A 25,690-nucleotide genomic window follows, 5' to 3' on the forward strand; every position below is an offset into this window, starting at 1 on the left:
CTTTGTACCGCCTCAAAATCTATTTATCAAATATATTTCATATAAAATGTACCCTATTACTCGTGGATAATGTAGATTTCGAATGGTGAAAGATTTTTTAAAATCGGTCCAGTAGTTTTTGAGCCTATTCAACAACAACCAAACAAACAGTTTTCCTCTTTATAATATTAGTGTAGATAAATGATTATTGATCTAAAATTACAAATTTAATTAATTAAAATTATCTAAAAACAAATTTAAATGGTCTATGGAATGTACAAACGAAAAAAATCTTGTACTTTTAAACATAATGTATAAATAATAGACATCTTATTTATAAAAAAATATTTATTCTACTTACACATATTTACAACATAACATAGCACATAGGACTTAAACATCTCAATTATCAATATGTATCGATATTCTAAAATGTATAATGTAATTGTAATATTTAATTTGCACCTATCACACGGGCGAGGCCACTTTCAAGCTGCATGTATATCTACAGACATGTGACGTATCAGGCAAAAACATTTTCTATGCAATATGTACGAACGGGTTATATTTTCCGACACGACAGGAGCCATATAAAAATATTTTATAGAATAATATGGTTTAAAAACCTTTACAGTAGCGCATCTGCGGTCGACCTCAGATAGGAATATTATCCTATCTCGGATAATATTCATATCTGTAATCAAGATGTCCATGGGCGGCTGTAGCCACTTACCATCAGGTCGAATGCGTGTTCGTCTGCTGCTCGTATATTATAATAAACATCACGCAAAAATCGCAAATAAAAAACCTAATCCTGAAGATCCTGATGAAGAGAATGGGACAAAATTATTAAAATTGTGTACTGTCATCGATTCCTGATAATTGTTTAAATTTTTAAATTAATCTGACCGTTCAAAGTGGGTATAAAAACGGATTCAAAATTCCATTACATACCCAGATACATACATGCAGGTAAATTCAATAAAAGTGTGTCTAGAATATGCTTTTGGCTGACACAACACGATGCATGTCTAGGTATAAAGGGGACCTTATACGCGTCGCAAATGTAATAAGCTCTTAACTTACGAGACGATTTTTAATAAACACGAAATACTGTATTAATAACAGTGAGAGAATTGAGTCTACATCTTAATATCAATTGCGTGACGTCATTCAAAATTCGCCTCGTATGCTATAAGTAAAATTAACTGGGACTAAAAGGGGACGCTATCACATATTAACACACATAATAATAATTAAATTCTTAATTACATTTTTGCTTATAACTAAATAATTCATAAGGGCTCATCCACTAATAACGTCGCGAATATTTCATAGTTTTTATATGCCTCCCAATCTCAGTCAAATTTGTGATACCCGGTTGTGACGTCACAAATCTACAATATTTACGAGACATTCCAGCTTTGTACTTAAGAGTAGCATGGCATATGTAGCAAATCCCTTGTAGGACACTGATCCTATTTATTTTTTCTTAATATACAAGTAGTAAACAAGAATGCCGTCCAATTGATGGTAAGTGACTGCTACCACTTATGGACAGATGTCAGGTTATACAAATGTAATAACCCTTAATAAGATGAGATTTCTACTTGAGGTCGGCCACATATTGCTACCTCAAAAGAACTAAGTTCGAATACCTCGGATAAGTATGCCTTCCTTCAAACCGGAACACAGCAGCAGCTATTATTAGGCACAATTAGGTGTGGCGGTGGTGCCCTTTCAAAAAGAGTTCTACCACCTTCATAAAAAACTGACGTCACGAGATACAAATCCTACTCCCTCTGCCCCTAAACGTCATTAATGTTTAAGCCCCAAGCGATACCAATGGTAAGCCATCATACATACTATCAAAGACACATACAAACATTCAAATACCAGTCTTTTCGTAGCGCTAACACATTATTGCTTCATACAAGGCGAATTTAATTCTAGCCTCCATTTTACAACGAATGAGCTTTCAAACAAACATTAAGAAATACATATAAGACACATTAAAACTAAGAATTAAGTTGTTATAATCCGCGCTAAACTGCTAATTCGCTCTGAAGTTGTTGCGAGCAGGTGTAGTCATAATTTGCTATGGCGACGCAACTCATTTCTATATTCAGAGCGGACTAGCAGTATGGCGCGGACGCTTAATGGTATAATGGTAGAACAATTTCTGCTTTACAACAGCTATAAACATTTACAGCTTGAACAGTATATGGCAGATATACTTATATCCTAAAAGGACTCAATATAACCGAAGCAAGGAATCGCTCTCTGACAGAACATCCCGATCTATATCACCCGCTATTAAAAAATAATTAATCTGCTTTATCCCTATTCCTTTTCCATGTCTATCTTTAAGCATACCAAAGATTTAAATTAGACAATTTTCAGTAGACTTAAATTGTCAAAATCGGTCTTTGGTAGGCGAAACGTTGGATAGATAAGTTATTTATAATAGGCGTATATGAACGGTAACAGATGCCCAGGAGCGGGGGTGCTTCTTAACATATCTGTTTCCCTTTTCTATCTCATAAAAAAATACTCTTGAATTGCCAAGGTCAAAGGGTAGGGCTCGAGGTAGAATAATTCTTGCACCCATATTACAAACATCCGTAGTATATGCATGGGCGGGTAAAATAGCATCCTATCATCGTCATCGCTTTGTCCTATTCTTCTCCATAACGGAACACCTTGTTAAGTGGCAGCAGATGTATTACCATTCAAAAAGAGCCTATTTTGTATAATAACCTATAAATAATCTATTTTCAATATTATTTTTTAAAATTTTGAATAGACTATTTCAAGTTCTGCTCGATAGATCACGTATAAATTAAATGCCCAACACCATGGCATAATATTAAATTAATGACATAAGAACACTAATAATTAGAGTAGAAATGACAAAAATCTATTACCTACGCAAAAATAATGGCTATATAAGTAAATTTAGTTTTTTTCTAATCTTACAAATTATTCATTGTATTCATATTTTTTTTTTGTTTTGGCATTTCTTGCCTATTTCTTGTGATTTATGAAGTATCAATTTGGTTTAAGATCCTAATTATAACATTATTAAGTTAAAGACAAAACAATTCATACAATAATAATTTATCATAAATCAATGATAAACGAAAGCCCGTTATTATTAAATAAATTACTCAAATTTTTATCTATTATAGATCAAAATTTAAAAAATTTAAATTATAAATTTTTAGTAGACAAATTTTATTTTTCGATCGTGATAGGAAAAAACTTTGTATACATTTATTATTATTGTGTTTTTCAATAACGGGCTTAAGCATTGTTGAATGAGACCGTAGCAATATAATTTCATTCATTCGTTCACTTAACACTTCACTGGAGTTCATTGTAGTAGGGATAGACCGCTAAATCACATACATAATCCACCACGCTGTTCCAGTTATCTTAGAAACTAAATTATATCACTGGTATTTATTACTAGTATTACTAGTATTCGCATAAACCGTGAAATAAGTTAATAATTGTCTTAATAATCCACAGAAAAGAATATAAATTTAAATGTAAAGAATTCAATTTTAATTAATACTTATTCAATTATAAACTGAGAAAATAAGTTACCGAAAAAAAAAAATTTCAATTACTTTCTATCAATAAAACTTTATTGTCCTTATTGAAATATTTTAAATGAAATAATTGATATGAAATAGAATGGACGAAATACAGCAAAAAAGTGTACTCTATTTTGCTATTTGATAACTGTAAATAATACAAAATCAGGGTCTTCACAGAAGGAATAGATTTTCACCAAAACTTTATGATTTATCATATCGCTATTTGGTTAACCTTAAACTCAACAGATTTTTATAATTTTACAGTATTTCTTGTAAAACACTGTGAGAAACCAAACGTCACACACACCATGCAATTCAATTTGAACTCCGTGCAAACAGATTTCAATTGATAAATTGTCTCAAAGTTTGCTTGAGAATTTTAGTTTATATTTCGACGGCACCGTGCGAACTTATTCAACTGATGTGGGCTTATAACATAATATATACGAATATAGTCACTGGCAGTTATTATAAGGAATGTGTGGGTGATTTTGTGTTATAATATAACTATAGAAAAAACAGAGCTATCTTAAGATATGTGAAGGCTTTGATGTTAAGCCGAATCTACATATAAAAAATCAAAGCAAGAACCAATTTTAAAAAAGTGGTAAAATACTACATGCTTTGTATATGGCGGCTTCAGTGCCACTAGTGATGCCGCTCGATAGGGATAGACTATCGATAGTGTGGTATTAGTGAGAATATCTATACGACTATCAATATATCGATAGTCCTATCGATATCCTGATTTTCGAGGTCAACTATCGATTGTTCGGCATCCCTACCTGTCACACATTCTGGTAAGTGGTCATGGACTAATTACCTACGCAGAACTGCTTCACGTTAAAAGTGTCGCGATGGTTTTGTTATAGTTCACCTAACGATAAGGCTATCCGATAGAAAGCAATCGCCAATCTACATCGCCTATGGACAACAATCCCAAAGGATTCGCCAATGCATCGGCGGCTTTGAAGAGCTCTTTTGCCTCGAACACCTTGGAAGGAACTTCAATCCATGTCTTGCACATATTGTGTTACTATCCACTGTGTCAACTCACTATTGTTGCACTGTTAGCACACGTCTCTTTTCAGAGTATACTTCTTTCACCGTTATAATAAGCAATAACTAGTTTTTAAAACACACATAACTTTGAAAATTCCGAGCTGCGTGTAGCGAACCTCGGACCATCGAACTACTGGCACATCTCTTCTCAGAGTATCCTTCTTTCATTGTTATAGCAATAACTATTTTCTAAGACGCACAACTGAAAATTCCGAGCTACGTGATTCGAACCTGGGACCCACGAACTACTTATGTAGCTCATTCCTGGTGGGCTATTCCGAGGTGCGTGCCTGGGATTCGAACCTCGGACTCTCCTACAACTGTTCTTATGTAGTCAGTTCCTGGTGGTCTGTTCCGAGGTGCTCTGCTATAAGTTTTCCTATATCGTTACTGTTAGCACACGGCGAGTGCGGGTAGCATGAAGTGCCAGCGCTCGTCCGTGGCGTGGTACAGCGGCGCGCGCGCTCGCACGCCGCTCGCCGTCGGCCGGGACGACGGGTCCTCGCTCAGCATCAGTTTTAGCACCTCCGTCTGTAATAAAAAACACTTAATTAATAGTCTTGTTATGTTACTTTGTTACAAGCTTCGTACGAAAACTCTATTCAAGTAAGTTCAAAATACGATGGATATAATGGCTCGCAACTCAAGTTAGAACCTTCTGTGGTTAGATTCCGGCTGCACCACAGCCACCCTAGCCTGCTGTGTTCTGGTTTGAAAGTTATGGTAAAGGAGACATATTTTTCGAGGCATTACAGCTTAGTTCTCAGGAGTAGCGGCGCATCTGTGACCGAACTTGCAGGAATCTAATATTATCTAGGATTGATTACAAATATCCATGGGCGGCAGTAGCCACTAGCCATAAACCTAAGGGACTGCGTACTCATCTGCGTACTCTTATATTACAATAAAAACAGCTCAGATCTACCAACTTAAATGTATTAAAATTCATAATTTGCATTTCATAACAAATGTCTAATAGCGACAGTGATTGCTTACTATCAGGTAAAATGTATATTCTACCTGATAGTAAGCAATCACAGTAAGAAATCACAGACAGTGATTGCTTACTATCAGGTAGAATGTATATTCTAATATGTAGAATGTATATTCTACCTGATAGTAAGCAATCACAGTAAGAAATCACAGACAATGATTGCTTACTATCAGGTAGAATGTATATTCTAATGTGTAGAATGTATATTCTACCTGATAGTAAGCAATCACAGTAAGAAATCACAGACAATGATTGCTTACTATCAGGTAGAATGTATAATGTAGAAGCAATCACTGTCACTTTTGCTATGCCAATTCCATAACAAAAATAACCGCATGCAATCTTATTTAAAACATTTCAATCTATTATAATTTAATTTATCCCTCCATCGTGGAAGCATCACTGAAGTTAACTAAAAACAGATTTTAAATTAAACCGAAATTTAAATTCAACTAATACAAACACAATCATTGAATCATTACTGCCCCACTACAGCATACGAGTCTTTTCCCAGAATGAGCTCCTAGCATTGAATGAAGCATAGAATAAATAAGCTTTATAGAAATTAGAAAAAGAAAGAAAATATTACATAGCGTACCTCATTAGGATAATGCTGTTGAAAATGCTCCGGGAAGTGTCCAGCCCGGAGCCCCATGAGGCAGGCTATCCGTTCAGACTCTGTGCCGAATGGTTGAAGTAATTCAAACAGCACTAAACCGAGGGAGTAGATGTCCACCTTATAGCTGTACGGTCGACCTACTAGCTGCTCGGGGGACATGTATAGGTGGGTACCTATAAGATAAAAAATAAAGGGCTGTTTAATCAGATAATAATAGGTATAGTTATCGCCAAGCTGCTAGTTCGCTTTGAAGTTGTTGCGAGCAAGTGTAGTCATACAATTTGCTATGGCGACGCGATTAATTTCTATATTCAGAGCGGACTACCAGTTTTACGCGGACTATACCTTCTTAACTTCATCCATAGATTTTGTAACAAATAGACGTCGGGTTTAGTAAATTGATACAAAATAATTTTAGGAAGTATTTAACAAAAAGAAATATGTATGAAATTGCTTAGAAATATAATCGTTATTAAACATGATTAGATATTTTCATTGTCATGAAATTTAAAAACTGAAACTATTATTAAATTATTACATTTTTTTTAAATTAATCGAACTGTATATTTGATCCAGTTCTTTTTTGTTTTGGAGCATTAACATTGAATATTTTTCGCGCAGATTCCAAGTATACTACATTTTTTGTAGATTTGGACCTACCCTCAATGATCAAGGCATTTCAATTTAGTCCTCTGGTAGTTATACACATCTATGAATGCCCGACTGCTAGTTTTAAATAAAATCCTTTTTTATCAATATCCAGTTAGAAAGTCTGGATGACGCTATGAGCCCCTATTACGCAGAGCTTTCTCGTTTGTACTTTGTAACTCTTATTTAAAAGCAAAATAAATAAATAATACACATTTAAGGAATTAGTGTGGTAAGGGAGACATACTTTTCTGATGCATTCCAGCTTAGTCCTCAGGGGTAGCGGCGCATATATGGCCGACCACAAGTAGGAATATCTAATCCTATCTGGGGTTGATCACAGATGTCCATGGGCGGCAGTAGCCATTTACCATCAGGTGGAGAGCATGCTCGTCTTTTTTTTTAAATATATGAGTAGCAGACGAGCATGCAGGCTACTGCTCTGCTACTCCTATATTAAAAAAAAATGTGTATTACTGCCATCTGTTTTCAAGTTGACGAATTAAGGTGTTAGGAATTTTCGTTACGGAATTTCTCGATTCGGTCGCCGCGCTCAAAGCCCCCGATAAAAGCTATGCAATAGCTTAAAAACTCGCATTATAAACAACACAATACAAAACTCACCAACACGGTGCGTGTGCCTCGCGTGCACATCCATCTCCTGCGGCTGGTCGTGCGCCGTGTCCGTCATGTCCGTCATGGCGGTGACGAGGCCGAAGTCGCCCACCTTCACCTTGCCGTCCAGCGCGAAGAAGATGTTGCTCGGCTTGAGGTCGCGGTGGATCAGACCGGCCAGGTGCACGTATTCAACCGCTGATGTTATTTGACTGAACAGGGTATTCACCTGAAAGAGGGTTTTGTTTGTTTATTTTCAAGTTACTTTTACAGATGTGATTTTTTTATAAATAAAAATAATACGAGTATGTTCAAATATCTACCTAGCTACTAATGATAAAATGACAATTTTGAAAATGTAAATTGTAGTATATTAATGGAACAAATAAATATTTTTTTTTTTTATTTATTTATGTACAACTATACGAGATATAAAATGTGAATGAAGTCAAGTCTAGTGGCTTATTTAAATTGTAAATAATTTACAACATAAAGCAATGTTTGGCACGGCGGAAGGTTGAATACGGGTAACCGTTAGTAACAGCATTCAAAGTTTCACAGTCGGTATTAGTTGTTCATTAGATAGAGATCGTTAAACGTGGTTGAAGGCGTCATGGGTGGTTTGAACATTTCTGACCGACGACCTTTTTTCAAAGAAAACGTACTAGAGCATAGAGTATACTTTAATCTTACTCGTCAACTTATTACAGTCCCATTGCTGGGCACGCGTCATTTCTCAGAACGAGAAGAATTCTTATTGAGCCTACTCAAATCTCAATTATCATAGAAAACAGTATAATTCCAAATTCAATTTTTTATTGATCATGCATACAGTACATAATTATGGTGTTACAAATAGGGTATTCGAATAATTATGCATGTACCCTGCTAAGGCATTGCAATGTAATACATTCACATTAGCTTATATTTATCTTAACTTAATTGATATTTCTACATTGAATTAATGCCACAATGCCATACTTTTTCATTCATTACAAAGTTTTTCAAAACGTTCTATTATCACTCACCATTTCCCGTCTAGACTGGTGCGTCCTATTCTGTCTCAGCCACTCGTGGAGACTGTCGCGTCGACACAGTTGCATCTGTATGTAGAGGTACATCTTGCTGCCCGTCTCCATTGCAGGGTTCGGGCCGTCAGAACTTCGCACGCACATGTCCAGCGACCAGTGGCGGGTGTGGCCCTTCTGGGGACCAGGATTTAAGGAATTAGAAACAAAGACGGAATTAATAAATTACATACTGAAAGTGATAGAACCATTTGTGATTAGACTCCGGCGGGACCACCGCCACACCTATTTCAGCCTAATAGCAGCAGTGTTAGGCGTTGCTGTGTTCCGTTTTGAAGGGTGTGATAAGGGAGACATACGTTTCCGAGGCGTTCCAGCTTAGTTCTCACGGTTAGCGGCACATCTGTGGCCGACCTCAGGGAAGAATATGTAATCCTATCTGGGGTTTATTACAGATGTCCATATTATAAAAAAATAAAATAATAATAAATTACATTAATAGACATCTGCTTGCCCTCTTTAGGAAATTCGTAAACGTATCTTTAAAAAAATTGGGTATTTTAAAAATACGTTGCCTTTTTAAGTCATTCAACATCGCTACACACAATATTCCTAAGATATTTTAAAAACACGTTTATAAATCGGACAGTAATTGGTAAGTAAACACCTTCTTGGATACAAGAAACTAACCAAATATGACCCTAAAATTCTACGTGAAGTTACAGATATGAACCCTAGATACTTAAGTAAGAAAGTCTTGTAAAAGTTTAAGTATCTCCCATACCACACCATTCAAACACGCAGAAATTATTGAAATAATTTTAAGGCAGAAATATGTGATACGTTGACAATGTTACATCGATCTAGCAGTCTTAAAATAGCATAAGACTTTGTCTTAAGTCCTTTTGATTCTAAAGCCCATTTGCAATAGGACAATAAAGGGTTAATATTATGACATAAACTCACCTTTTTCTTTACACTACTAGAACTGTCAGTCTTAACGTAAGCCTCGCACTCCTTCACTTTCTCCAACCTCCTGTTAGACAGATCCTTCCTCGCTTCAGAGCAGGAATGATCCTCAGTATTCGCGAATACTATGAAGGAGTCGTCGTTATCCCCACTCCCGACGTTCTTGGAGTGGGAGGTGGTGACGTCACTGGCGTGTTTCGTCGTGTCCGTCGGCTGTTTGGACGCGTCCTCGTCGAACACTATGCTGAAAGAATCGTTGCAGCTTAGTGATCTGAAATATAGTAAAAAGGAATAGATATAATTTAACAAGAAATAACAATTTGGCCTGTCAACGAACGGTCTTCGGGTCTGCAATCCAAATCAGTCGAACGAAAAGACTTAGAAAATGAAAAAAGTGCTGCAATGGCAGTTGTAATTTTATCGAGAGCAAGAGGCGACAAATATAGTCCTTAAATATGTTAATGGAGGAGGTCGAGGATAAATAATGTCCCAAATTTGTCGGCGAGAACACACAAGTCTGTCTGAGGATTTTTTCTTTTCACTACTATGCTAATTATAGAACACAAGAACAATGTGTCCACTCCTTTATGTGATAAGACAAAGAAGTGCAGTGGAGGACGTTACCTTCCTTATATGATTATTTAGCAGTTTAAGTTAGCGTAAAATTACTTATTTTATGAATTGGCCTACTATAAGACTAATTAATTAACTCATTAGTCTTATAGTAGGCTCTAGCCTACTATAAGACTAATGAGTAATTGTTATGAAGTACCTTATTACTCATTCGGTACTTTATATAGGCAAAAAAAACATCCTATGCTAAGGGGAAGAGGGCGAACCTCCTCAAGACCCGCTTTATATAGCCATGACTTACAACATTGATTATTTTACAATACTATTAGATCAGACGCCTCAACGAAAAGATCTAACAAGATACTCATAATTTTTTTTTCCATAAATATTACCTTAGTCTCTTAGGCTCAGCGAGTTTCTTCTCATAGTCGAGCGCGTCCACACAGTCATCGATGCTCCGATGTAGGTTCAGCATTACACTGTCGCCCTTCTGCGGAGATTTTTTCACAGGCGTCGCGGGGGACGGTGACGTGTAGTCTTCTGACATCGCTACGGACACACCCTCTAGTTCCCTGCAATAAAGTTTTATTACATTTTTATTTATTGTTGTATTGTTAACTGACACATAGATGAAATTGGGTTCGGGAATTTAGATTCATGTTTGTGGTGTTACATCTTCGTGCGTCTACGAAACGAAATCTTTGTGCAATGTAACGCAGGTTGCCTCACGTTTTCAGTGTAAAATACTGGATGAATTTGATTTGAATGAATGATCCCAGGTAGCGGAGCGATCACCATACTCACCATACCGGTTCCGGGCTCGATCTCTAGCCAAACAGATTTCTAATTGATCTAGGACTGGTCGTTTGTGTATCCGTATTTTTATCTTTACATGACACACACGGCATCGAGGATCCTAGTATGGGGCTATGAGTGTAGAAAGCGTATTTTTTTAACGAACTGGCGGCTCCTCCAGCCAGGCGTTGAAGTAGCGCACGATGTTCCCGCGCTCCAGCCGCACTGCCCGAGGACACGGGGAGTGTGTACTGTGTACTGTGTACTGACCGCATCCAGTGCGCGTCGCGCTGCTCCTGCCAGAGCGGCGGCGGCTCCTCCAGCCAGGCGTTGAAGTAGCGCACGATGTTCCCGCGCTCCAGCCGCACTGCCCGAGGACACGGGGAGTGTGTACTGTGTACTGTGTACTGACCGCATCCAGTGCGCGTCGCGCTGCTCCTGCCAGAGCGGCGGCGGCTCCTCCAGCCAGGCGTTGAAGTAGCGCACGATGTTCCCGCGCTCCAGCCGCACTGCCCGAGGACACGGGGAGTGTGTACTGTGTACTGTGTACTGACCGCATCCAGTGCGCGTCGCGCTGCTCCTGCCAGAGCGGCGGCGGCTCCTCCAGCCAGGCGTTGAAGTAGCGCACGATGTTCTCGTGCTCCAGCTTTGCCAGTGCTCGCACCTCGCGGAGCACCCGCTCGCGCTTTGACTGCCTGAGGATATGGGGATTACATTAACATTGAGATCATGGAAGCGTTAACTTAGGTATAGTTGGCGCCAAAATGCTAGTCCGCTCTGAAGTTGTTGCGCACAACTACAAGTAAATACGCACGCAGTTATGTATCCATGGGCGAATGCGGGCAGCGGATTGTGCCGGGGGTCCCGCGCTGTCTCGTTTCTATATTCAAAGCGGCCTAGCATTTTGGCGCGGACTATACACTTAAACACAGACAGATGTCTAGTATACGGACAAAGCGGTCGTATCCATGAGTGTATGTGTGTGGGCGTGTGTGTACGCGCGCACACGCTAGCTATTGTGCGGGTGTCGCACGTTTGCATTTGTTTGTGAGTGTGTAAGCGTGTGTGGGTGTTTGCGTGTATGTATGTAAGAGCTAATTTACGTTTCATGAATGTTTGCATCCATCCGAAAGTACTCGTATTTTGAGCAAGTTCGCATCCATTCGTTAAATCTTTCTTCTCTGTATTATCACTTGCATTATATTTTCGAATACTAGACTTTCATGAATAATTTCAAAAATAACTGTGTTTTAAGAAAAAACTACAATTAATAAGTAGAAAATTACCTCCGTGGCAAAGTAATCCTCTTCACAGCATACGGCCTATCATCAATCTTGTTCCGAGCCTCAAAGACGACACCAAACCCACCCTTCCCTAGACACCTCAGCGGCGTGAAGTCACTTTCGTACCGCCCACAGTACTCCGCATTGATCGACGGAGGCCTCTCATAATACCTCTCTACCACTATATTCTCTTGGTTTATTGGCAACGGCGTCGACGGCCTTAGTTTTGGAGCGAAGAACCTCGGCCATATCATGAGGTTCATGAGTAGCGCCGAACTGATCGCTATAAGAAGAACTTCTTTCCACCAGAACCATAGAGAGTACACGTGTACATGCACGTGGTGGTGGTTCACTTGGTCGTCGCTTATGTTGGGTAGTACTATGTCCGGCCCGGGAATCGAATCCTCGTTCACTTGAACCGCTTGGTCGCATGTGTCTTGTAGATAGAGGAAGAAGCCATGGTTGCCTGGAGATTAATGTTCATGATAGAATTACACTTTATCAAAAACATAATTCACATAATTATATAATAATTATGTGAATTATGTTTTTAAGTATCTAAATCATAAAAGATTACAATTTAAAAAGTAATCATGTACTTAGCATATAGACATCATAAATATTTTGATGTCTATATGCTATATATTTTTTTATTGATAATTTCAATCTAATTTATTTTAGCTATTTTTTATATCTTATATATAAAATTCTCGTGTCACAATGTTAGTTACCGTACTCCTCCGAAACGGCTTTACCGATTTTCACCAAATTTTATATGCATATTCACTAGGCCTGAGAATTGGCTACTATCTATTTTTCATACCCCTAAGTGAGAAGGGATGTCCACCCTTAACATTTTTTTATTTATATGGCAACAACGTTAGCCGGGTCAGCTAGTAGAATATTGTATTTTATTTTGGAAAAAAAAACAGGAAAATAAATTTTAAGTTGTGCCATTCTTCTTGCAAAGAAGCGATATAACCACGCACCTTTCTGGCCAGTACTCCCGTACAGAGCCACCTGCGTCAGTGTGTCTGGGTCTGGGTCCTCTTGCAGCGGTGTGAGTGCGGTCTCTCCGTCGGTGAGCAGCGGCCTCGCTTGCTTCAGTTTCCACGGCAACGGACGAGTCGACACCGCTGTTTCTAGCTTGCGAGCGTATAGCGTCCCCTCTTGGATGTATAGCTGTTGGGGGTAACATTGTATTACATTAACATTGTATTGTGTGATATTGTATTACATTACATTATTGGTGAAGATAGCTAACATTTTAGCATGCTGTCAAGCTAAAATTTTCACTTGTAACTAACAAGGTAAGAAAATCTTGGAATCCAAATCGTATAATATTTTTTTATGAAATAAGTATTAGTCCATTGAAATGTTACATTTTTAGGCCTTAGAGGCCGCAATTTTATTTTTTGCAAGTGTAGGGGGGGTCAGTGTAAAGCTAAAACCAAGTTTGTGGGGTCGCCACCCTTTTCCCACGGCCGCCATCTTGAAAATAGGGGTTGAAATGGTTTTTACGATATATCTCTTAAACTATTTATCAGATAAAAAAAAATCATAAGCATATTTTGTTGCAAATTAAATTCTCTACAACATGGTCCAGTAACTTTTTGTCGTAAAACTATAAATAACAAAGTTATAAGCGAAAATGTTAAGAAATTCGAGAAAAAAAAAATATTTTCATATAACTTTTTTTTGATCATTGTACGAAAAAATGATATCAGACCATTTATGTAGATCGTTTTTTGATGAACAACTTTTGTAAGCAACATTTTTTTATTAGGTCAATAGCTAAGGTTTTACAGCGCTCTGAAGTGAGTACTATTTTTGAGCTCTCTTAACTATACATATATTATACGTGTGTACTAATAATGTGTCATCAGTTATTTTTTTTTTTTATCTTGTTATTATAATTTTTTTAATTATTAATTTGGCAATATTATAATAATTAATTATTGACTCTTTTCCTCACCACCCACGAGGTAGAGTCTAGAGGCGCGTTTTTTGTGACGTGGTATCCCCAATAGGCATAATCCACGGTCCTACCCTATCCTACTCCGTCCTCAGTTTTTTCGATGGACCATGCTGCGGTTCAGCATCTGATCGGCTTTCTGAAGCAAATACCAGTGGGAGAACTGGAGAAGGAAGAGGTGTTAATGTCGGCGGTTCATCATCAAAGTCATTTTCAGTTATTCATTCTGAGAGCTCCATTACGTTGCTGCAAGTCTCTCCAGAACAATAGAAGCACAATTATGTTTTTTTTTGTCGGTTTTACGTTTCTGAAAATATAACACGCGTCATCTTCTCTCTTTCCCACTCACCTTTGGTTATGCACGCTGAGGATGCAACAGGATGGAAGGGGAAGCTTCGGCCTACGCATGCAATGCTTCCCACAACACGTCCATTTTCTTCATTAGATTTTTTTCTTTTTTATATTTATTGGTAGAAGCGTGACGCTTCTGAATATATGACATCACTCCCACTCACCTGGTGGGCTTTTCTCTCTTTCTCACTCCCACTCACCTGTGTGTTATGCACGCCGAGGTACAGCGAGGGTGTGGACGGGGCCGCTTCGGCTAACGCATGCGATGCCTCCCACAGCACGTCCATGTGCTGCAGCATCCCTCCACGAAGCCGCCACATGTCCGCCACCGGCGCTTCTAACTGGACGGATACACTATTGTTAAGCCGAGATTCTCGCGAGAATGTGGAATAGGCTTTAGTGTATTGATTGTGTGGATGAATGTTATTCACGGTAATAAGTTGTATATAAAAACTAATATTTTTATTAAATAAAAGGATAATGACAGAATAATTTATTCCAAAATGAAAAAGCTGGGAAAACCTCACAGGGTATGGTGCTGATTGTCAGTTTAATCTCATTGTATATCAAAGTATATAAAATTATATAAAATGTTTCTAATGTTATAGTTTTTATATTTTTTATGAAGTGAATGTCAATAACTTTTGATATAACTATTTGTTAGAATTAGACAATTTTTAAACATTTTACCTTAAGTTACAGAAGGGTATTTTAATGTATGTTGACTTTTTATGATCATGTGTAATTCAAATTGCTTCAAGGAATGTGAGTATGGTGTCGTTATTTGTCTTCCCTTTCTTTAGCTAAAGGTATCATAGTCTACATTTTAAAAGGACAACCACAATAGAAGATGAAAATTAATGAATTATTCCACTCAAATGTTCTATTATTATCACATCTCTTGAGTTTTTTTTCTCTACAGTTAATTTTATTCATCACATTAACCGACCTTCTGTTGCCACAGCAGCGCTTGGGTCTCCGGGTGTCGAACCGCCACCACGCCCTCGGGCAGCGCGATGGCCACCGCCACGGCGCTGGGCGGCGCGCTCGGCCCCACGCACTCGCGCCGGCTCAGCGCCAGCTGGTGCTCCGCTACGCTGAAGTTCCATCTGTGAGGAACGTAATATGTTTTAGATTAATTATTAATAGTAGGACATGAGCAAATAGTGACACTCTAAGCGTTTGGAGGATCACTTAAAAACTATTTAATTATGTAAATTATAGTAAGACACAAGTAAATAATCACCCTCCCAGCGTTTGGAGTGATGACTTAAAAACTCTCAAGAAAACCTTTCGAATTCAAAGAAGCAGGGTGGGTTGAAGTTTACCTAAGATTACATTTATGTGGAAGATGTTTCAAAATGGAGTAGTAGTGATTTTATTGTTTTTAAAATTTTATCAGGTTGTCTCTTTGTTTGTCTGATTCCAGATATTATATCTTTGGAATGAAAGATGTGTTTTTCAAGTTATATTAATATATTTGACGTAGGATGATCTTCCTCCAGGCTAGGCAGTCATGCCTGGGCTGTACACAATAGCCTCTAAGTATGTGTGCGTGTGTGTATGCGTTTGTATTTGCACGTGCGCGTAAGGCACTACTATTTCGCCGTTGCAGCCGCTCGCCCGGCACTCGCACATCGCAACGCCTTCCGACTGTGTACAGAGCCCGGGCGGGGTACACACTGCGGCACTCACTTCTCGGCGCCGGAGCGCGGGTCGAGCGCGCGCACGGTGCTGGAGTGCCGCCGCAGCACGAGCACGTCGCGGCCGACGCGCGCCGTCTGCTGCTCGCTATTGCAACCGCTCGAGCCGCACTCGTATATCACGGCGCCGGTCTTGCTGTCGACGCCCAGCCACAGGGTCTCGCGGGCACCTGCCGATCCAGAAATCAGGTCATATCAGGCGGTTCACTTGTTAACATATGCTGATTTTAGTGTTTATTTTGGTGAGAAAACTAACAATAACAATTTGCATTTGACCAGCTTGGTGGACTATGGACTATGGCCTAAGCCTTTCTGAAAAGAAACCCATGCTCAGAATTGTGACCAAAAAAAAGGTTAACACAAAGCACGGGAATATGTAACAATAAGAATCCTGAATAAATTTCAAAATAATGTAGCAGATTTGTATAAACCAGCGATCGGCAACTTACGGCCCGTGGGCCATACGTACAAATATAAATTAATCTTTGTAGAGTCCGCGCCAATATGCTAGTCCATTCTGAATATAGAAATGTGTTGTGTCTAGGGGTGTGCGAATATCGTTCGAATCGAATCGAATCGAATATCAATATTCGATTCGAAATTCGAATCGAATAATTCGAATTAATCGAAATTCTTCGAATAATTCGAAAAATTTCGAATAATTCGAAAACTTTCGAATAATTCGTAAAAATTTCGAATAATTCGAAAGTTTTCGAATAATTCGCGAATTAAGGGGGTATTCTAGTCTAGAAGCATGAATTTCAGGTAATTTTTTGAAGTGCCGTAAAAAAAGGCAAACAATATTTTTACCATCCATTTTTTTATAAGTTATTTATTAACATTACAAGAATAGGATCATCCCCAAATTTCAATTTTTATTATTTCATTATTTAAAAAAAAAACTATATTAATTGTTCTATTTGTGTAACTATATGGTTTAAATAAAATGTATATTGACTGTTAAATTTTTATTCGAAAATTGAATATAAGAAACCCTGAAAAAATTCGAATTATTCAAAAATTTTCGGATTATTCGAAAATTTTCGAATTATTCGAAATTTTTCGAATTATTCGGGAACTTTCGAATAATTCGAATTTTCGAATTATTCGATTCGAGTTTCGAATCGAATATTAAATATCGATTCGGAACGAATAATTCGTAAGTTCGAATTATTCGCACACCCCTAGTTGTGTCGCAACAGCAAATTGTAGATATTAATTTGACAAAGACAGTGCGGGGACCCCCCGGCACCCTCCGCTGCCCGCTCTCGCCCACGGGTATATAGTTGCCACGGTTGCCAACTTAGGGGTTTTCCCCCCAGATTTAGGGGGTAAATGAGTGGTATGGGATTTTTCTAGGGGTTTTATATGTCTAGGGGTATTTTTAGGGGCTTTTGTAAAGGCGCGGCGAGCAAAAAAAAAAAAAAAAAAAACGGGAAACGTTTCATAAGCTTGCACGGCGTCCAAAACAAACATGTTCTGAGCCGGCACGGCGGGACTAAAAAAAAAAAAAAAAAACGGGAAACGGGTCATAAGCTGGCACGGCATCCCAAAAAAAAAGTGTAATATATTTTTAGGGGAATTTTCAAATAATTAATGCAATTATAGGGGGTTTCGACTTCAGTTTAGGGATAAATATTTTTGAGAGTTGGCAACACTGATAGTTGCGTTAGTGAGCCCTTATTGTTGCTACGGAGTATATGCTTGTACTTGCGTTCAACCCCATTGGCTGTCTGACTACACCTGCGTGCAACAACTTCAGAGCGGACTTGAAGTTTGGCGCAAACTATACCTGACGACCGGCGAATAAAGAGTAGCCAAGTAATTCTGTCGCCATTGTCGCCATTAACTGATGTACCTATTATGTAGCCCGTGTAGTCAAAAATGTTGCCGATGGCTGATGTAATCTTAGTACGGAATTTCATAGTCAACCCAAAAGAAAAACATTATATTTTTAATACACGATTATTTTAGAAACAGATGTGACTCAGTCTGTTATAGAAAACCAAAAGTTAATATTTTTATATTACTGTGTTGTTGTGAAGCTATACTGTGACATAAGAAGGAAAAGAATATATTGAGTCATATAACAATTTACGGCCACATAACTATATATTTATTAATTGAGTCATTATGTATTTATTTCTATTTTTTAAAACAGAACAATAGTTCAATTGGAATAAGCCTAAATTAGATATTCATATAATAATTAAAATGTCGAGTACAAGATAACACTATCTTGTGTATACTACTCTTTTTAAAAAACCGTCCTACTACTTTGCACAAATAATATTATCTTTATGTAAATACAACAAACCAAACAAATCCACGTAATAGCTTCAAACTTGTCATATTATGTTACATTGAAGGCACTTTGACAACCATGTTAAAGTAAATTTGTTCAAGTTATCTAGAACAAAATCCTTTAGACATATATTTGCACCTGTCTGATTTATACATTGTAAATTTGTTGTTTCACTTTGTATTTATACGTATACTTTAATGACGTTAATTAGGTTTCATACATTCTCTTATTTAATAATTACATATCCTCACTGGAAAGGCAAAAATACTAACACACAAAGCGGTTCCTTTGCACGTTAGTCTATTTGCCTTTCCAGTGACAATATAAGTATGAAGGATGAAAATAGATTTTAGAAAAAATTTTGAAGTCTGTTACACAAATGAAACTAAAAAAATTAAACTTATATGTACTCGTACATAATATAGTATATTGAGGTCACTGAACTTGAAAGCCTTATTCTTTAGTCTATGCACATCATCAGTCATTATATACAACCCATAATTGTTTCACTGCTGGGCCTGGACCTCCTCTCAGAGTGAGAAGGAATAGGTCATAGTCCAGCATGCTGGCTATTTGAGTATTGATAGACTTCACATACCTCTGAGATGTTTTTTTAATAATTCCCTCAGGTGTGCAGGTTTTCTCACGTTGTTTACCTTCACCGTTTAAGCAAGTGACAATTAATTTCGAATATGCACATAACTTTGAAAAATCAGAGGTGTGTGCCTGGGATTTGAACCTCAGACCCCTCCATCGAAAGGCAATGTTTCTTAACCACTAGGGCCTAGCAGTAAAAAGCAGTGATAGCCTAGTGACTAGGCTATCACTGCTTTTTGGCTTGTGTCACTTTTGAGGTAATGATTATTATTTTATGTTAAGTATTAGTGTCCTTGTATGTATGAATCACCCACACTATTACCTCACTTTCCTCCTATTATAAATCAATAAATGTAAATAACTTGTACAAACACTACAAACAAATGTCTTTTTTTTAATATAATATAGGAGTAGCAGACGGGCATGCTGTCCACCTGATGGCTACTGCCGCCCATTGTCATCTGTAATCAACCCCAGATAGGATTAGATATTCCTCCTACCTGAGGTCAGCCACAGCTGCGCCGCTACCCCTGAGGACTAAGCTGGAACGCCTCAGTAAAGTATGTCTCCCTTACCAGACCCTTAAAAACGGAACACAGCAGCACCTAACACTGCTGTTATTAGGCAGAAATAGGTGTGACGGTGGTGCCGCCGGAGTCAAACCACAAAGGGTTCTACCACCTTAGTCTCTTTATCAGAAAGAGTCTTCACACACTTAGTAAAAAAGACTCATATCATACCAGCTATCACTAGGTCATCAGAGTATTTGAACGATGAGGACAGCAGCTGCTCTGCATCAAATGGCAGAGGTTCAATGCTGTCGCCGCTGAGACTGTACAGCGTACCTCGCAGCGATGGTATGAGGCGCACCCATTTGCCACCAGATGTGAGCTGTAATAATAATCTAGTGTTTAGAAGTTGTACCTTAAAATTTATTAATACATTGATCGTACTATGGATATGTTGAACTATCCTCAACAACTTAATATTTCATCCTAACTAATCTTACAAATGTGAGTTGCTTTGTTTATTTGCCTCAACTACACATTGTCCGGCGTTCAGAAAAGGAGATATGGTACCTTTTATCCAGAAAAACAGTACCATTCCCAAGGGATTAAGCGTTAACAGAAAGTATGTCTTAAATGAGGAAAATACTCAGTTAGTTTTATAGTATAAGACAGCTAAATCAGAGTATTAAAAGTGATTTTTACCTCAACATGATGCAGGTTTGAGGACAGCAAAGGCTGTGTCTCCACCACCCACGACTTGATTCCATTGGCTGTGGACAACGCAGTCAACTTGCCATCAAGAGTGCTCACTATTACTAAGCTGCAAAACAAAATAAAAACACAATTGAAGAATTTCTTTATCACATCATACAGACAAATACACAAACACCCAGAAACAGAAATCTAAATTCATCATTTAGATATCTGTCTGGCCAAGGATCAAACCCGGGACCCTTTGTGCTTCAGACCGATATGGTGGCCGGTCCGCCACACGGGTCGTCAAAACTATTGTTTCAATATATTTAATTTTTTTTTCAGATTACCAAGCAACTACAACTCTACCTATTCTAAACCACAAATTGCTAAATATGACAAGCATTACATTATTTATATTAACATAGGATTTTAAAATAAATTGCAGATTCAAACATTGTCTTAATTTCATTTGCCTTTTGATCATCATCAATCCAATTAAATACAGCATCCAAGATCTATGGAATGGTACTGGATTGGGTAAAACAGCCCTATTAATGGATGCCCCATTAAAGTAAACGGCCACATTAGGCCCATTCAAAGTTTGTTAAACTATGTAATGGTGTCAGGATATTAAGTACAATTACTTTCCATATTATATATATATATATATATATATATATATATATATATATATATATATATATATAATATTATATATATATATAATTTGTATATATATATATATAATATGGGAGTGAGACGAGCATGCAGTTCACCTGATGGCAATTAAACTAATTAAATAATTCATTAAATTCAACTTCAAATAAAGCTCATCTTTTTTTATAATTGATGTGTAACATGCCAATAACACTGTTGATAATTACTTAACATTATCAATCATTATTTATAACAGATTACTAAATTATTATTTTATTGGCATCTCTTAGGAATGTTATTAAAAAAAAACAGTACTTTATTCTTGAAGCGGTAATCACCTTTCTAATGTTATTCAATTGTCATAACACCTGTCATGATAAGCTTTGTGTTTTAAATTTTAAAACAAATTAATATCATTTTGTTTCAAGCTAATATATGCCTATATGAGTTTAAAAAATTTTCAACAAAGTTGTATTATAAAATCACATGATTTTGTGTACTGTTTTGCTAATTACAGTTATGTTAATTCATTGATAAGTTATCAAGGTCAAATGATTGGATTTATTTGGGTAAAATATATCAAAATACAGAAGAGTTTGGAAGACATAAGAACAGAGTGAAAGATAGAAAATTCTAGGTATTTCTATTCTGAACATGTGTGTACATGACCGAACCTGACTGTAAAGACAACATGAATACATACAGTAAGCAAACACCGTTAATTAGTTAAGAAAAACAATGCCAGATTATGTACGTAAAATATGTCTATTATTTTCGTCGTATGGGTTTAAAAGGCTATAGAAACTCACTCGTCGATAGCTGATGCATCTTTTTCGGTGTGCGGATTACAAAACGGCAACTCCTGCAAGGTATCCTCGGCTCGTAGATAAGAAACAAAACATGTTAACACAAATACAGCCTTTACGGCTATCACCCTCCAATACGAGCCCGACATATTATTATTGCAAAATTATATGCGGTCATCTCAAACCCAATTAATGGATGTTTATTTTTATTACGAAACTTGGTCTCGAATTACGAATTTCCTAGCCCGGGCCTGCACAGATCAACCACAATCGTTCACTAGCGCACTTCCACGTAAACTGTCACAAAAATGTCAACGTCAAGTCAAATAGACATTTTTTGACAGTTATACGTGATAAAAAGTAGCAATATTGCCATTTTTTGTATTTTATTGGTGTTATTATTTATATTTTTAAATCTAAGGTACGTGTGATGTAACCAAAGAGTAAATAATAATTACTCAGGGAGTAACGAGTTATCCTTAGGACATATTTGTAGAAAACTATTTTATGAAATGGACATGCCATAAATAAGCAACCCAATGTGGAATAGGAGCCCTAGTTAAGGTTTAGTTATAGATAAACCATGACTAATTTGGAATACCTCGTGTTATTGTCTCCCCCTTATCATTTTCCTGAAACATATCACAGCGTCAGCAGTTCTTATGCTAAGGATAGAAAAAGGCATAACTATGGGTCCACCAGATCCGACCACGAAGGGCTTTACAATATTCTAATTGCCCATGCAAGTACTTTAGAAAGGACTTTTTAAAATAAGAATGAAATTCGCAATATTTTGGTTCAGTAAAGATAGAAGTCTTTCACTTTAGCATGAGAGCTGCCGCAAATTATAGATCGGGCTATAGTTTGAGACCAAAACTGCAGAACTTTGATGAATCCATTCAAGCAAACTGTAAGCTATCTATATAGATAGCTTTCAATCCCCAATCAGTTTATATAAACTGGTTGGGGTAATGGTTTTTAACATAAAATAAAAGACAAATTAAAAGGTATTTCTTTCTCTAATTTTATTTCTTAAGTATGTAAAATTCTTCTAAAATATTAGTACAATTTATGAAACATTGTGCAAATAAAATCCGCCACAAAATCGACGTTCACATTCACTAATAATTTTTTGAAATAATTATTTTTTATGCTGGCAAGTATACGTAAAAATTCACAATTATGGTAAAACATTTTTTATGGCAAAGCATTATTGAAAATAATGAAAATAAATGGAGCTATATCATTTATTTGTAGAAAAATATATGTGTGTTCTACATCAGTAAAATTGTAGTAATTGTAATAATGCAATGTAATACATTTAAAGTTGGGACTGTAATAATTAATATAATCATATTAATTGTATGTACTGTACACTATTTACAAACACATATGAAATGAAAATATAACATATGTATAAACTTTATATCCTGAGACAAAGCTGATACAACTATGTATTAAATGCTTATTCAAAATAACACGGTAATTAGCATATTTCATTGTGACCATTGCAGTCTATGTAACAATAACAATATACTATTAATATTGATACAAGATAGTGAATTAGCTCCAAGTAAAAAATGAGAATTTACAATGATAACAACTCTCATAATATGCCATGAAATCTGTATTTTTTAAAGTGTCCCAAAACGGCGCCCTTATAAAATATCACATAACAAAATATAATGCCATGACCATAGAAAGAATAACCAAATAGACTCCTAATTTATACCAATTCTCCATGCAATGTAAATGTACTCTAATTCAATTTAATTGTACGCTGATTGTAAACAACAATTGACTTTAAATACGTTGTTGGTACCTGATATTACATCAGTGCTATTATGAAAAATTATTTGCATTAGCAGTCTATTTGATTACTTTGTCTACAAACACGACAAACACTGGTATGATTATCACTTATTAAGTGCTCGAATATAGAATTCACATATAAGACATTAGATTTATATATAACTTTAAAAACGCATCTTACAAAATACATAAAAAAACAATACATAATATGCTTATAATTTTACAAGTGAAAGAATATACATTTCTCTATGCCTATATACTATATAATATAATTGTAATTATATACATAATATATAAAGCGCACTACATAAGGTCACTAATTGCATACCATTACATCCTTGGACGGATAAGGACGTTCTACATTATAGGGGACAGATATTATTAGAATATTATAACTTTGCCGATCTGAAAATTGCAGCAATAAATATCTATAAGGAAGGAAACAAGACTTGTTTGCGGAAATGTCTAGTTGTATATCTGTTAAGTATATCGCGGAACATAAAGCTAAGTCGTCGTCGTCAAACCATTACTTGTGAGAGAAAATAAATGAATTTTATTATTATTGTCCCAATACTGGCAACGGATACAGAATTAGAAGGATTATGCAATATTCTACCGCACCGTTAAAGCAAGTGTATAATTTCAAATACGCACAGAACTAGGCAATATTATATTTTATAAAAATTGATATGTAGACATAGTCGAATCACATAGTTGTTTGTATACTAATATTGATAGTTTTTAAACGTTTAACCAGTTTTCAAATCAGCATAGTTTTAATATTCGTACTTTAAATAATTTGCTTCATTTTCGGGAAAAATTATAAAACAAAGTAGTAGGAACAAAAAATCTGCCAAAATTACTATTTTTCTTTATCACACAGTCTATTGCACTGATGTCTTACCAATTTATCTCATGAGATGATTTGATAAGATTCTTCTCTTATATAGGAGAAACGATTGATACAGATTTCCCTCTAAATAATTGTTAATAGAAAATCATGTATTTCCTCTTATCGATATTTAAGAAAAAAAATAAGCCCTTTTAAAATTAGACAAAAAGAAATACAATTGCACCACAACAGATAATAATCGTCAAACGATAATAACAAAATTGTTAATGACAAAACAAATTTAATATTTTGAAAAGATTAAGTCGTAAACTAAAATTACCCTATAATGTTCTAAAATAGTTCGATTCATATGAAAATCTCCATTTAATTATTAAAGGCGAAATTTAATCAACACAAATACAAAATCATTGTTCAAAACACACTATCCTTATTGTTAATAGGATTAAAATAAAAAAAAAATATTAATAAAAAATAAAATATTTACAATAAATTATATCATTCAATTATATTTTTGAACATAGCAAAATCACAGTTCAAATTTACGGTTCATGGCAATCTCGATGAATTTATTAATTATAGTATTAAAATATTAATTTCACCTAAAAACTACAAAATCATTAGGTACTTAGAATTAAGTATGTGATTCTTAGAAACATGAAGATAGGCGTATAAATAAATATCGTTACTATAATAAAAAAAAATATTTTAGTTTTTGATCAATTTATTTATGAAAGTTGTTGAAAATGGTTTATATATGAAACTGTGTAGAATAATTTTAACCGCCTTTTGTAGAATAATTTTAACAAAGTTTACCCCAACAAAATTATTTTTATTTTTCCTAAAACATATATAAAATTGCCTAATATTACACCAGAAAGTCATGCGGTTACCACACCCATCATAATCAGTATTGTCACCTGTAGAAAAAAACTTCACTGATACGGTTTTTTTTCACAGGTATTTTTACCCGAAATACCCGACGATACCACAGACTATATAGAGATTATGTCAAAAAGGCGGAAGTCTGCGGTGTCAATTTAAGAATTTAAAAAACCTAATTATTTAAACGCCTATCTCCTTTGTCCTATGTTAAAACACCCTAAGCCTATATGGTGTTCCACCAATTAAAAATTAGAAAAGTTTGATCTACAGATTAAAACGTCAATTAGATAAAATACATTTACAAAATAGATATGATATCGTTGAATTGATTTAAATGTTATTTAAATTCATTATTTACGATGATAATTAATTAA

General features: G+C 36.1%; 1 protein-coding gene across 3 annotated transcripts; it reads right to left on the bottom strand.

Annotated features, from left to right (window-relative positions):
- Positions 1-309: 309 nt before the first annotated feature.
- Positions 310-22,076, bottom strand: LOC140745355 (eukaryotic translation initiation factor 2-alpha kinase). 3 transcript variants are annotated; one of them, XM_073077142.1, is made up of 15 exons: positions 21,773-22,076; positions 20,313-20,430; positions 19,842-19,992; positions 16,192-16,369; positions 15,446-15,605; positions 14,697-14,837; positions 13,160-13,352; positions 12,174-12,636; positions 11,442-11,582; positions 10,485-10,664; positions 9,517-9,763; positions 8,551-8,727; positions 7,532-7,751; positions 6,239-6,432; positions 310-5,177 (listed from the first exon to the last, which is right to left on the bottom strand). In XM_073077142.1, exons 1-15 carry the CDS (start codon positions 21,916-21,918, stop codon positions 5,040-5,042), a joined length of 2,847 nt encoding a protein of 948 aa, XP_072933243.1. In that variant the 5' UTR covers positions 21,919-22,076; the 3' UTR covers positions 310-5,039. The 3 variants fall into 3 exon arrangements, with proteins under 3 accessions (XP_072933243.1, XP_072933242.1, XP_072933240.1); XM_073077141.1 differs by having other exon boundaries at positions 8,551-8,724; positions 9,517-9,790; XM_073077139.1 differs by having other exon boundaries at positions 9,517-9,790.
- Positions 22,077-25,690: the final 3,614 nt, after the last annotated feature.

The sequence above is a fragment of the Epargyreus clarus genome, unplaced genomic scaffold (assembly GCF_041222505.1).
Source record: "Epargyreus clarus isolate Ecla_fem2 unplaced genomic scaffold, WU_Ecla_fem_2.2 ptg000010l, whole genome shotgun sequence".
In the NCBI taxonomy this organism is placed as follows: Eukaryota; Metazoa; Arthropoda; class Insecta; order Lepidoptera; family Hesperiidae; genus Epargyreus; species Epargyreus clarus.